At 40.8% G+C, this 12,689-nt stretch overlaps 1 protein-coding gene across 1 annotated transcript in view; it reads left to right on the top strand.

Annotated features, from left to right (window-relative positions):
* Positions 1–7,569, top strand: part of LOC122934392 (somatomedin-B and thrombospondin type-1 domain-containing protein-like) — a 57,315-nt gene extending 49,746 nt beyond the window's left edge. The window contains exon 5 of the mRNA XM_044289822.1: positions 6,358–7,569. Within this exon, the coding sequence (XP_044145757.1) occupies positions 6,358–6,463 (106 nt within the window). The 3' untranslated portion in view covers positions 6,464–7,569. The remainder of the gene's footprint in view (positions 1–6,357) is intronic.
* The last annotated feature ends 5,120 nt before the right edge of the window (positions 7,570–12,689 follow it).

The following is a 12,689-nucleotide window of genomic DNA, read 5'->3' as shown; positions in this document are numbered from 1 at the left end:
TCTATCCTCAACTCTGCTGCTCGACTAATCTATCTCTCCCCCTTTACTCTCCTGTCTCTTCTCTAGCTCCCCGTTCCCCAGATAATCCAGTAGAAAACACCTACTATGACATACGAGGGTGTCCACAACCCGTCTTCTCCATAAATCTGTGACCTGATCTTCGGATATCTTCCCACAAGACCTCCTTCTCTACTTTTCTGTTCCCAAAATCGCCTCCAAGATTTCTCCTGTGCAGCCTTCATGCTCTGGAACTCTCTACCGCAACATATTTGATGCTTGCCTACCATGAAAACCTTCAATCCTCCCGCGACGGAACTGCCTGCCGGTAGTGTGAAAGTATCCTTAAATGGGTATTTCCAGCAGAAGTTATAGCATATACTGATTGGTGGGTTAAGACTGCAGGTACCCCCAACGATTCTTAGAATGAAGGGACCACAGTGCTGCTCCTGCCCACTGGCTGTGCTGGCAAATGCAACACTATTTTTTAAATTTAAAGATGGTTGTATTACTGTTCCCTGCAAAGCTAGTTGTGACAGGACACAGTTTTTGCGGAGACCATCACTTCTTCAGATTAGTATCTTTATTCATGTCATTCTGTGTTTGCCATTCTGTAATATTTACTTTGATGTGTGTATTTACAATGCATTTGGAAAGTCTTCCTAGAGCTGGCTTCCCCCAACTCCCAAACTAAGTAATCAAGAGAGAAGGGTCTTGTAAGGTGACTAGAAACCCAATAATCACTCTAGCTGAGCTCCAAAATCCTGTATGCAGATAGAAGAAACTTCCAGAGGGTCAACTATCACTGCAGCAATGCACCAGTCTGGGCTTTATGACAGAGTGGCTAGAAAGAAGCCTCTCCACAGTAAAAGACATGAAAGCTAGCCTAGAGTTTGGAAAAAAGCAACTAAGGCCCCTTTTACACGAGCGTGACGGATTAGGTCCGAATGCATTCAGTGAAACGCGCACCATTTTGCAAGTTCAGTCAGTTTTGTCTGTCATCGCGTTCAGTTTTTTCCGCGCGGGTGCAATGCGTTTTGATGCAACATCTCTTAGCAACCATCAGTGAAAAACGCATTGCATCCTCAATTGCTTGCGGATGCAATGCGTTTTTCACGGAGCCCCATTCACTTCTATGGGGCCAGGGCTGCGTGAAATACACAGAATATAGAACATGCTGCATTTTTCACGCAACGCAGAACTGATGCTTGAAAAAAAACGCTCATGTACACAGACCCATTGAAATGAATGGGTCAGGATTCAGTGCGGGTGCTATGCGTTCATGTCACACATTGTACCCACGCGGAAAAATCGCTCGTTTGAAAGGGGCCTAAAAGGACTCTAAGGCTTCTTTCACACGGCCGTATGGATTTTTCTGTATTTTGCAGTCAGTTTTTCACGGATCCATTTTTCCTTTTTTTTTGTTTCCGTTCCGTTTCCGTATTTCCGAAAAAAACATCTCCATATGGTTTTCGTATGCGATCCATTTTTTGTGACTCTCAAATGGAAACATAAAATTTGTAATCATTACTGTAATGTACTGTAATGTTTGTAAACAGTAAACACTTGGGCAAAGTGGGCATGTATCCGCAAAATACGGATGTATTCCGTATTTTTTGTGGACCCATTGACTTGAATGGAGCGACGGAACATTATTTGTGGACAATAATAGAACAAGTTCTATCTTTTAGCGGAATGGATATATGGAAATACGAAAAAACGGAATGCGCAGGTTTTTTTGCAGAACCATTGAAATGAATGGTTCCGCAAACGGAAACCTCAAAAACTGAATGGAAACAGAAAAAAAATACATTTGTGTGAAAGAGATCTAAGGCCTCTTGCACACGAAAGTTTTATTTTCCATTTCCGCTCCGTTTTTTTGCGGTCTGTATGCAGAACCATTCACTTCAATGGGTCCGCAAAAACAACGGAAGGTACTCCGTATGCATTCCATTTCTGTATTTCCATCCCATTGAAAGAAAGAACATGTCCTATTATTGCCCTCAAATCACGTTCAGTGGCTCCATTCAAGTCAATGGTTCCGCAAAAAAAAACTGAATGCATCTGTATGTCTTCCGTATCCGTTCCGTTTTTGCAGAACCATCTATTTAAAAATTTTATGCCCAGCCCAATTTTTTTTTATTTACTTACTGTTTAAACATTATTGTATGCTTCTGTTTCCGATCTACGAAAAAAGGGATCACGAACGGAAACCAAACAGAAAAACGGAAGCGGAACGGGAACTGAAACACTACTGAAACAAAATAAAAACAGACCGAAAAACCATATGGCCGTGTGCAAAAGGCCTAAGACTGTGAGAAACAAGATTCTTTGGTCTTATGAAACCAAGATTGTACTTTTTGGCCTCAATTATAGGCGTCATATCTGGAGGAAACCAGGCACTGTAAATCACCTGCCCAATTCCATCCTGACAGCGGCTGGGACAGGGAGACTGGTCAGGCTTGAGGGAAAGCGGAATGGAGCCAAGTACAGAGATATACTTAATAAAAACCTGATCCACAGTGCTCTGGACATCAGACTGGGTGGAATGTTCACTTTCTAACAAGACAATGACCCGAAGCACACAGCCAAGACATCGGAGTGGCTTAGGGACAACTCTGAGAATGTCCTGGATTGGTCTATCCAGAGCCCTGACTTGAATCCAGTCGAATATCTCTGGAGAGATCTAAAAATGGCTGTCCACTGATGCCCTAAAGCAGCCTTAGGCTGGGTTCACACGAGTGATTTCCACGCGGGTGCAATGCGTCAGGTGAATGCATTGCACCCGCACGAAATCCGGACCCATTCACTTCTATGGGGCTGTGCACATGAGCGGTGATTTTCACGCATCACTTGTGCGTTGCGTGAAAATCGCAGCATGCTCTATATTGTGCGTTTTCCAGGCAACGCATGCCCCATAGAAGTGAATGGGGCTGCGTGAAAATCGCAAGCAAGTGCAGATGCGGTGCGATTTTCACGCACGGTTGCTAGGAGACTATGGGGCTGGAGACCTGATCATTATTATTCTTTATACAGAATGCATAGTGCAATAGGGCTGGAGGGGTTTAAAAAAAAAAAAAAAAAAAAATATTTAACTCCCCTTAATCCACTTGTTCGCGCAGCCGGCATCTCTTCTGTCTTCATCTTTGATGTGCACAGGAAAAGGACGTGGTGACGTCACTGCACTCATCACATTGTCCGTTACATGATCCATCACCATGGTAAAGATCATGTGATGGACGCAGTGACATCATCAAAGGTCCTATTCCTCAAGAAGACAGAAGAGAAGCCGGGCTGCGCAAACAAGTGGATGAGGCGAGTTAAATTATTATTATTTTTTTTAACCCCTCCAGCCCTATTGCACTAAGCATTCTGTATTCAGAATGCTATTATTTTCCCTAATAACCATGTTATAAGGGAAAATAATAATAATCTACACAACACCTACCCAAAATCTGAACTTCTGTGAAGAAGTTCGGGTACCAAATATCCAGATTTTTCTCACACGCGTGCAAAACACATTACAATGTTTTGCACTTGCGTGGAAAATTTGCGCATGTTCCCGCAACGCACCCGCATCGCCCGTGTGAAACCAGCCTTACAAAGCTTGAGAGGATCTGCAGAAAAAAGTGGCAGCAAATTCCCAAATCCAGATTTGCAAACCTTCTGGTATTATACTCGAGGATCGGAGCCTATAATCGCTGCCAAAGGTGTTTCAACTACGTACTGCGTAAGATTTTAGTTTTTCCTTTTAAAAAAAACTAGCAAAGATTTCGAACATTCTGTTTTTACTTTGACATTATGAGGTACTTACTAAGTGCAGAAAAATGGCACGAGGCCACAACATAACAAAATGTGAAAGGGTCTGTAGACTTTCCAAATGCATTATTTATATACATACATAAAACATGGGTAGTATATTTGTTAGGATTCTGTATATGTTGAAAAGCTCCTGGAGGATATTCTAATTATATATGCACAGTAGCTTTATATTATTCCCTTGACGAAATGTGCCATACCTAGGAACAGTAGTACATTAGAATATACTAAATTTCCAATACACTAATATATTAAATAACATTAGTGACCTACACATTTAGTTCCCTTGGGGAGGGGCTTATAAAAAGTGTAAAAATAAGTTTTTAAAAATATAAAATTAAAATCACCCCCCTTTCCCCATAGTAAAAATAAATAATAAAGAAAAGATCATTTGTACCGCTGCGTCCCAAAATGCCCGAACTATTAAAATATAAACGTATTTATCCCATACAGTAAACACCGTAACTGCGTTAAGCTCAGTTCACACATCGGGTATTGTGAGCCAAAACCAGTAGTAAGGAAGGTATAATGAAAAGATTTGCACCTGTTCCATGTTTTTGACCCGCACCTGGTTTTTCCTCACAATAACTGATCAAATAACTAAGGGTACTTTCACACTTGCGGCGGAGGATTCCGGCAGGCAGTTCGGTCTCCAGAACTGCCTGCTGGATCCGTCAAAACGTATGCAAACTGATGACATTTGTCAGACGGATCAGAATCCTGATCCGTCTGACAAATGCATTGAAATGCCGGATCTGTCTCTCCAGTGTCGTCCGGAAAAACGGATCCGGCATTTATTTATTTTTCACTTTTTTTTTGCGGTCTGAGCATGCGCAGACTGCAATGTCGGATCCATTTTGCCGGAACACTCGGGGCCGGATCCGGCAAGTGTTCCGGAATTTTGGAGGTCCTGAAAAAGTAAAAAAGAATAAACTGAAGACGACCTGATGCATCCTGAACGGATTGCTCTCCATTCAGAATGCATTAGAATAAAACTGATCAGTTCTTTTCCAGTATTGAGCCCCTAGGACGGAACTCAATGCCAGAAAAGAATAATGCTAGTACCCTATAAGTGTGAACTAGGCCTTACTGTGGGCGAGTAAGCATTTTTTTGTTGCCTCTCCAAAAAAGTTGAATAAAAAGTGATCAAAAAGTCATACACACCACAGTGGTATCACAAAAAATGAGCCCTCACACAGCTCCGTAGACATAGATGTTAAAAAATCATCAGGGTCTGAATATGGTGATGAAAAAAAAAATTTATACATTTTACAAGTTTAGTATTAAAACACAAGAAAAACAATATAAATGTAATAGTACTGACCCAGAGAATGAAGGTAACAGGTCCGTTTTACCACATGGGGAACACTGTAAAAATGAAGCCCGTAGGCCTCATGCACACAACAGTATTTTTTCATGGTCCGCAAAACGGGGTTCCGTTGTTCCGTGTCCGTTTTTTCTTTCTTGATTTTTGGAGGATCACCAGACCAGAAAAGTGAAAAAAAAATCGAAGTCAACTATGCCTTGAAAATGATAGGAAAAAAACGGACACGGACGCGGATGACAATCTTGTGTGCCTCCGTGTTTTTTTCACGGACCCATTGACTTGAATGGGTCAGTGAACCGTTGTCCGTCAAAAAAATAGGACAGAAAGGAAACGCGTATCACGGACGCGGATGACAAACGGTGCATTTTCCGAGTTTTCAACTGACCCATTGAAAGTCAATGGGTCCGCAGAAAATCACAGAAAACGGAACAACGGTCGTGTGCATGAGGCCTTAGAGGTATGGCATTTTTTCCAAATTCACACCATCTCAAATTTTATTTTCCAGCTTCCCACTACTATAAAATGATGCCATTAGAAACTACAACTTATCCCGCTAAAACAAACCCTCTTACGGCTATGTGAAGGGAAAAATAAAAACCTTATAGCTCTGGGAAGGCGAGGAGTGAAAAATTTAAATGGTAAAAAGGAAAACCACTGCGTCAGGAGGGGGTTAAGGTTTTCTACTGTAAATTGAGCTTAAGAAGATGTACCAAGTGAGTGCTGTGCAGATTGTCACTTTAGTGTGCAGCCTATTAGTTCTTGGCAGTAACTGCGGATAGCCATACTGTTCTCTGATTTTGCTAAGTGAGCACAGAAAGAAAAAGCATGATGCATCTCAGGTCATTACACATTCATGTGTAAATGGTTGTACTTGTGCCCAGGCACCATTTAAGAAGCCACCAAAGATCAGAAGTTAACTAAATACTTAATGGCTGATCATTATTGAAATGTTTTAAGTCCCCAATTAGATTTTGACATGACATTGCACCAGGTCATAAGGGTTGTTCAAATTGTGCCAGGGATATGGTGACAAACTGAGCTTGATTCAGTATACTGCACATTACCAGATGTCATCCACTGGGCATTTCATAGAATCCACGACCTGACACATCAGGGACATTCTAAAGCCAAATTAAGTGTATCCATCTGCTGCTTGGAAGATATACAGAATAACCCAGACATGCATTACTAAAACTATCTTCTGAAAATTTTAGGACATTCTGGACCGCTGCCTCTCTTCTTGGCTGCCAGGGCTCCTGGGTTCAAGAAGACCTCCGAGAAGACTGCACGTGCCACTTACTCTCCTATATTTTTGTGTGATGAGCATTGTCATCATTGGATGTATGATGGCAGTCCTCACAAAACCAAATAGTTTACCTCTCAGATACCTACCTCTTCCACCTGCCTCTTGGGGGTGGGGATGTTACTTCCTTCCTTTTTTTTTTCTAAGATTCTACTACTCTGGTATTGTTTGTCAGTACATGATACCTGCTAAAGTTGGCAGTGAACTTCTCTATTCTCTGCATATTTGCCTTCATAAGGTCCTCTTACACAGACTGATAATCAGGCCAGTTATCAAGGATGAGCATTTGGTCTGTCTAAAAGGTGCTGGTGATCACCCAGTGAACGAGCAAACGCTTATTGATTGGGTGATCGTGTCTCTCAACCTGCACAAAAAAAATTATGGTTTCAGTGCTGTAGATCAGCCTGTATGACCAAGGATCTTCTGCACAGGAACAATAATTTTCTATGGGGAAAAGCATTCGCTCTAGCAATCACTTGTCCCCATGTAGCAGAGGTGATTGCTACATGTAAATGCAGTCATTATTTCCACTGACGATCGCGCAATTATTGGGACATGTATTTCATTCCCAATAATTGCCTAATATATTGGTCTATGTTAAAGGACTTCTAGGTTTTAATTGACCAGTGTGAAAAAAAATTCTACGTTGTGCTAATTCAAAATGTGAAAAGGAAACATTTTAAATGTAGCAATCTTTAAGAACTCTGAAGGAAGTATATCCATGTATGTAATTTATATTCATATATAATATGTCCTATCATTTTACACTTATATTATGACTCCATATTGTCCTATAATTTTAAACGTATGACTCCATATATTGTCTCTGACAGTAGTAATTTACAGTACCACTGACTAAAACTGTGTGCATATGTCTGCTGTGGAGCTCCAAGTGTAAAATCACCTGGATATTTTCTCAAAAAATTATTACAAAATTAAAGAGGTTGTCTCAACCATAATTTTTTGGGGGGGGAGTTGGGAGTCACTTGAGTGGGGTTGTCATTCCCAATATAGACCTAGATAGGAAAGGATGATGTTTCAGTAAAAAGCCAACAAGGACATAGCTCTTTGCTCTAGGCAGTCCCAGTTTTAAAAACCTGACAAATCAGATATTGATAGTACACTAGCAAAAAATAAAAAAAAACACCTGGAAAACTTAATGTGATTGAGCTGAAACTGACAAAGTATAAACTGCTAGTGGTGTTTGGTTAATGATCACACAAACAAGTTGGTGCACCCTTTATTTTCCAGCAGAGTATATGTTGTGGCAGGATCACGGTATTGGGTGGCATCTCCCCTTGCAGCAGTACAGGCTGCCACTCTGGTAACGGTCATACACATACTATATATCCTCCTGTGGTATGTCATTCCAATCTCTTTCAACTTGGACCCATAGGTCAGTCAAGATGGTTGTTGGCTGCTGTGCATGGGCCGTCCTGAAAAGAAAGTTGTATAGCGCGGGTGTTATCTCTGATTACTGAAGACTGTTTGCCATTTATGCCTCCAATGAGCTCTCTCATGGCACTCTTGGGTATGATGAGGTCATTGGGAAATGAGCTGTTGGAGTGTGTGAATGCAGGCCTGCTTTAAAGAGTTTCTACTATCAGATTTACTGTTATGGAGCTGACTGACATGAGCGATGTGCTAATGTCAGCACTACATAACAGTATGTTTTTTACATTTCTCCCTGCAGCCGTTCTGATAAAATAAGCACTTTTCCAATATGCTAATGAGCCTTTTTGCTAAAATATACACTTTTATAATATGCTAATGAGCCTCTAGGTGCTATGTAGGCGTAGATTCAGCACCTAGAGGCTCGGTCTACTCACCTGCACCGGATGATTGAAGGCCGCGCTCCTGGTGCCGGCTTCCTCACTGTGCCTGCGCCGAATACAGAGGTGAACAGCGCAGGCGCGGGATTTCCTCAACGATGCATGGAACTTGGACATCAATCAAGAGGAGCGGGGCGAGCAGAACGGAGGACCTGGGCGGGATAAAGGGTGAGTAGACGGAGCCTCTAGGTGCTGAATCTATGCCCACATAGCACCTAGAGACTCATTAGCATATTATAAAAGTGTATATTTTAGCAAAACGGCTGCAGGGACAAATGTTAGAAACACGCTGTCATGTAGTGCTGACATTAGCACATTGTTAATGTCAGTCAGATACATAACAGTAAATCTGATGGTAGAAACCCTTAAAGTAGACCGTTCCTTATGGTCTGGGCATTCATTGGTTCTGCAGTAGCCCCTGCAATTTGTCATGCAGTGGCTGTCCTTTGAGATTATACATTGATCTTGGCTTGCAACTGTCTGTCTTGACCATTCTTTACAGTGCCCTCTTCTAACCACCGTTGACATTACTGATGCACTACTGAAACATGTCATCCAACTCTTTTAGAGATTTCACAGCTTCTCAAATTCTCACCATTTTCCCCTTTACTTAAGTCCATTAATTGCACAAGTGGTGCAGCACACCTTCCTCTACCAAACAGAGTGAACACTAAACAACACTCAATCAATAGTCCTGTAAGGGAGAAGATGAAAAACAGTGCTGTCAAAGAAAAGACACCAGTGATGTTAGACAAAAAAAAAGTCTGGAGTACCTGTATGTAAATTAAGCGCTTGGAACTTTAATCACTACATATAACAAGGAGTCAATAAAACAGGCAATTTAGGATGTGACCCTTTTTGGGATATTTATAATATTGTTACACTTACATTTTAATGATTTTAGATGGATAGCCACTTGTCCAGATGATACAGGACTAAATAGCCTTTTCCACTTCTGGCGCCCATTAACTATAAATGCCTGGTCGGTCCACTTGTAGGCCTCTTTCAAACGGCCGTTGCGGAAACATGTGCGGGTGCGTTACGCGGGAACGGTAATGCGTTTTGCACTCTCGTGAGAAAAATCGTGCATGTTTGGTACCCAAACCCGAACTTCTTCACAGAAGTTCGGGCTTGGGATCGGTATTCTGTAGATTGTATTATTTTCCCTTATAACATGGTTATAAGGGAAAATAATAGCATTCTGAATACAGAATGCATAGTACAATAGCGCTGGAGGGTTTAAAAAATAAAAATTTAACTCACCTTAGTCCACTTGCTCGCGCAGCCCGGCATCTCCTTCTGTCTTCATCTGAGCTTTGTGTAGCAACAAGGACCTTTGGTGACGTCACAGTCATCACATGATCCATCACCATGGCAAAAGATCATGTGATGACTGTGATGTCACCAAAGGTCCTTGTTGCTACACAAAGCTAAGATGAAGACAGAAGGAGATGCCGGGCTGCGCGAGCAAGTGGACTAAGGCGAGTTAAATTATAATTATTTTTTTTAACCGCTACAGCGCTATTTTACTATGCATTCTGTATGCAGAATGCTATTATTTTCCCTTATAACCATGTTATAAGGGAAAATAATAATGATCGGGTCTCCATCCCGATCGTCTCCTAGCAACCGTGCGTGAAAAATCGCACCACATCCGCACTTGCTTGCTGATGCTTGCGATTTTTCACTTCTATAGGGCCTGCGTTGCGTGAAAAATGCACAAAGAGGAGCATGCTGCGATTTTCACGCAACGCACAAGTGATGCGTGAAAATCACCGCTCATGTGAACAGCCCCATAGAAATAATGGGTCAGGATTCAGTGCGGGTGCAATACGTTCACCTCACGCATTGCACCCTCGAGGAATACTCGCTCGTATAAAAGGGGCCTACAGTATCTCTGCTAAAAGGTTTCTTTTTACATTTTCCTGGGTATAAAAAATAAAAACAAATTACTAAAATAAAATGGCATAAAAATAAAGCCCCATGTATCACCAAAAATAATTAAAATAACCAAGTTACGGTTTTCAAAGCCACGTACAACCAAAAATAAGTGTCTGGTTATAAAGGGGGAAAATGGCCCATCTTGAAGAGTATATTTACATGAGTTGTTGTTGAGGCGACTTCTGTTTAAAAAAATATATATATGGTTTTGATGTAGAACAAATAAATTGTGATGCTTTGTGTACTCTGCATTCATACATGCCAACGTCAAGTACTGTAGCCAAGCTCTATTTACTTGAATGCAATGCTGACAAAACTTGGTTAAGTTTGCAGCTAACAAAGTTTACACTCAATTTTATATTACAGAACAGACATGCATTGTATAAACATATTACTTGTAGCCTTCTTGACTCCACACTGTTATACTTGACTTCTGACGACCAGACCACACCTTATAGTGGTCATGTATATCCATAAATCGGTTCATACGTGTAAAGATATTTATCTTCATATATTTCTTTTGTTAGATAATCAGAAAATGAATGACTTTTTTTTTTAATTAATCATACATTTAGCATGCCACCAGCTATATGGAGAAAAAAAAGTATATGTATAGACATATAACTGCTGCAGCCAATCACTGGCCCCAGTGGTCTTGTTCCATATACTGGCACATCACTGCTGCAGCCAAGTAAGTAAAGACCAGAGGGAGGCAAAGTAGAGGTGGTGCTGTAAGCAGCAGCGAAAGAGGGGTATAAAGCGGGAGTTTTTTTTTATTTTTATTTTTATGTTGTCACAGACCCTGCCTTTGGCCATCTTTTTCCATTACTCGGACAACTCCTTGGCAGATAATCATACTGTGTTTAGCAAATCTAACAGGATCTTTTAACACGTTAAAAAACAAAACAAAACACTATAGCAGGCAGAAATGCAGATGTTCAAAACTGTAAAAATGTATCTTATTGTGCGACAAAAACACTTTGTGATAAATACTGCTGAGGTTTCAACAATATCAGTCAATAAATATTATCCGCTGTGGCATCATGCAAAATAAATGTGAAAAATCAGTACTTGTCTTCTCACTGCTGCAACAGAATCATTGAAAATTAAGGGTCAAAGGAAATGTTGACTGAAGATTTTGAAGAGCTAGCAGAAAAGTTTACAGAGTTGCAAATCCCTTGCATAGTCATATACAGTACTTCAATGATTAAATTCTGTCTGCCAGTAGCCCCTGCTGAATGAAGCGTAGGAGCTTACTGCATACTCATACATTTACCACAATAAAAGACAATATGCAGTAGGCTCACTCTGGTGTGGCTCTGGGCAGCCAGACTTTTCTCTATGAACTTTATGCTGTATAAAAGATCACCAAAAATGAACGCTGATCGCCTTAAGATATATTCCGAAATTAACCAGAATGTTAGAACTAAAAAATACTTGGTGTTAAAAAGTAAACATTGACTTTATCACGGGGGTTACCTAACAATTAAATATCACTTTCTCTGTTAGAGCAGATCATTTTTCTATTTGATTTAAACACAATGCACTAGTGTCCACATATCATTGTTATTGTAAAACATGTGGTAAAATATAAAACTTTTGGTTATCCTCTCCAAATATAGTGTATGCGTTATTTGGAGTATGGAACATCAGGAGGACTCATTCACCAGGATTCAACAAGGGTATGAAAAAATTAACAATGTGATTGATTTTCTGCCTTCATAAAAGTTGATTAGATGGTAGAGTAGATGAAGTTCCGTTAGGACATACCTGTAGTAGAGCAAGTCCGTATCAGAGGCTCGCTCCGGGATGCAGGATTGGCTGAAAATAATCATGTGGTCCATCCCAGACTTAGTGCCGTAGTAAAAAAGTTTTGTATGAATGAATTTCTGGATGAGTGGAAAACAAAGGAGTATAGATGGGGGGGATTATTGAGGAAAGAGGATTAAATATAAGGCTGATACACTCTGCATTTTATATTAGTATAATTTTTTGTTATAGGATTTTAATCTGAACATGGTAGGAAGTGGGGGGGAGGGGGAGGGTGTTTTATGGGTATTTAAAGATGGATGTCAGTGTTGATGGTTACGACCCTGATGACGCTTGTAGCGAAACCTGGGTCGGGCAGAAGCACTAGGCTGTGATTTGTTGTATTTTGCACATTTTACTACTTACACATGCGCAGTGGCGTAGCGTGTGTTGCCAGCACCCGGGGCGAACCTAGTATGGCGCCCCCTAAGTTTTGTGCATGCGCCTTTTTATAGAATGACGCCCCACTGGCACACCAAGACCAATATTACCACTAATACTATAAAAGAGACATATATACCGCAATTTATTGCAGGATCTCATAAAATACAGGGTTCCATATGGCTTACAATGTAAGTCAATGGGGACGGATCCGTTTGACGTTGACACAATATGGTGCAATTTCAAACGGATCCGTCCCCCATTGACTTTCAATGTAAAG

Source organism: Bufo gargarizans, chromosome 1 (genome assembly GCF_014858855.1).
Source record: "Bufo gargarizans isolate SCDJY-AF-19 chromosome 1, ASM1485885v1, whole genome shotgun sequence".
NCBI lineage: Eukaryota > Metazoa > Chordata > Amphibia > Anura > Bufonidae > Bufo > Bufo gargarizans.
This window is presented reverse-complemented; position numbering and strand designations above follow the sequence as displayed.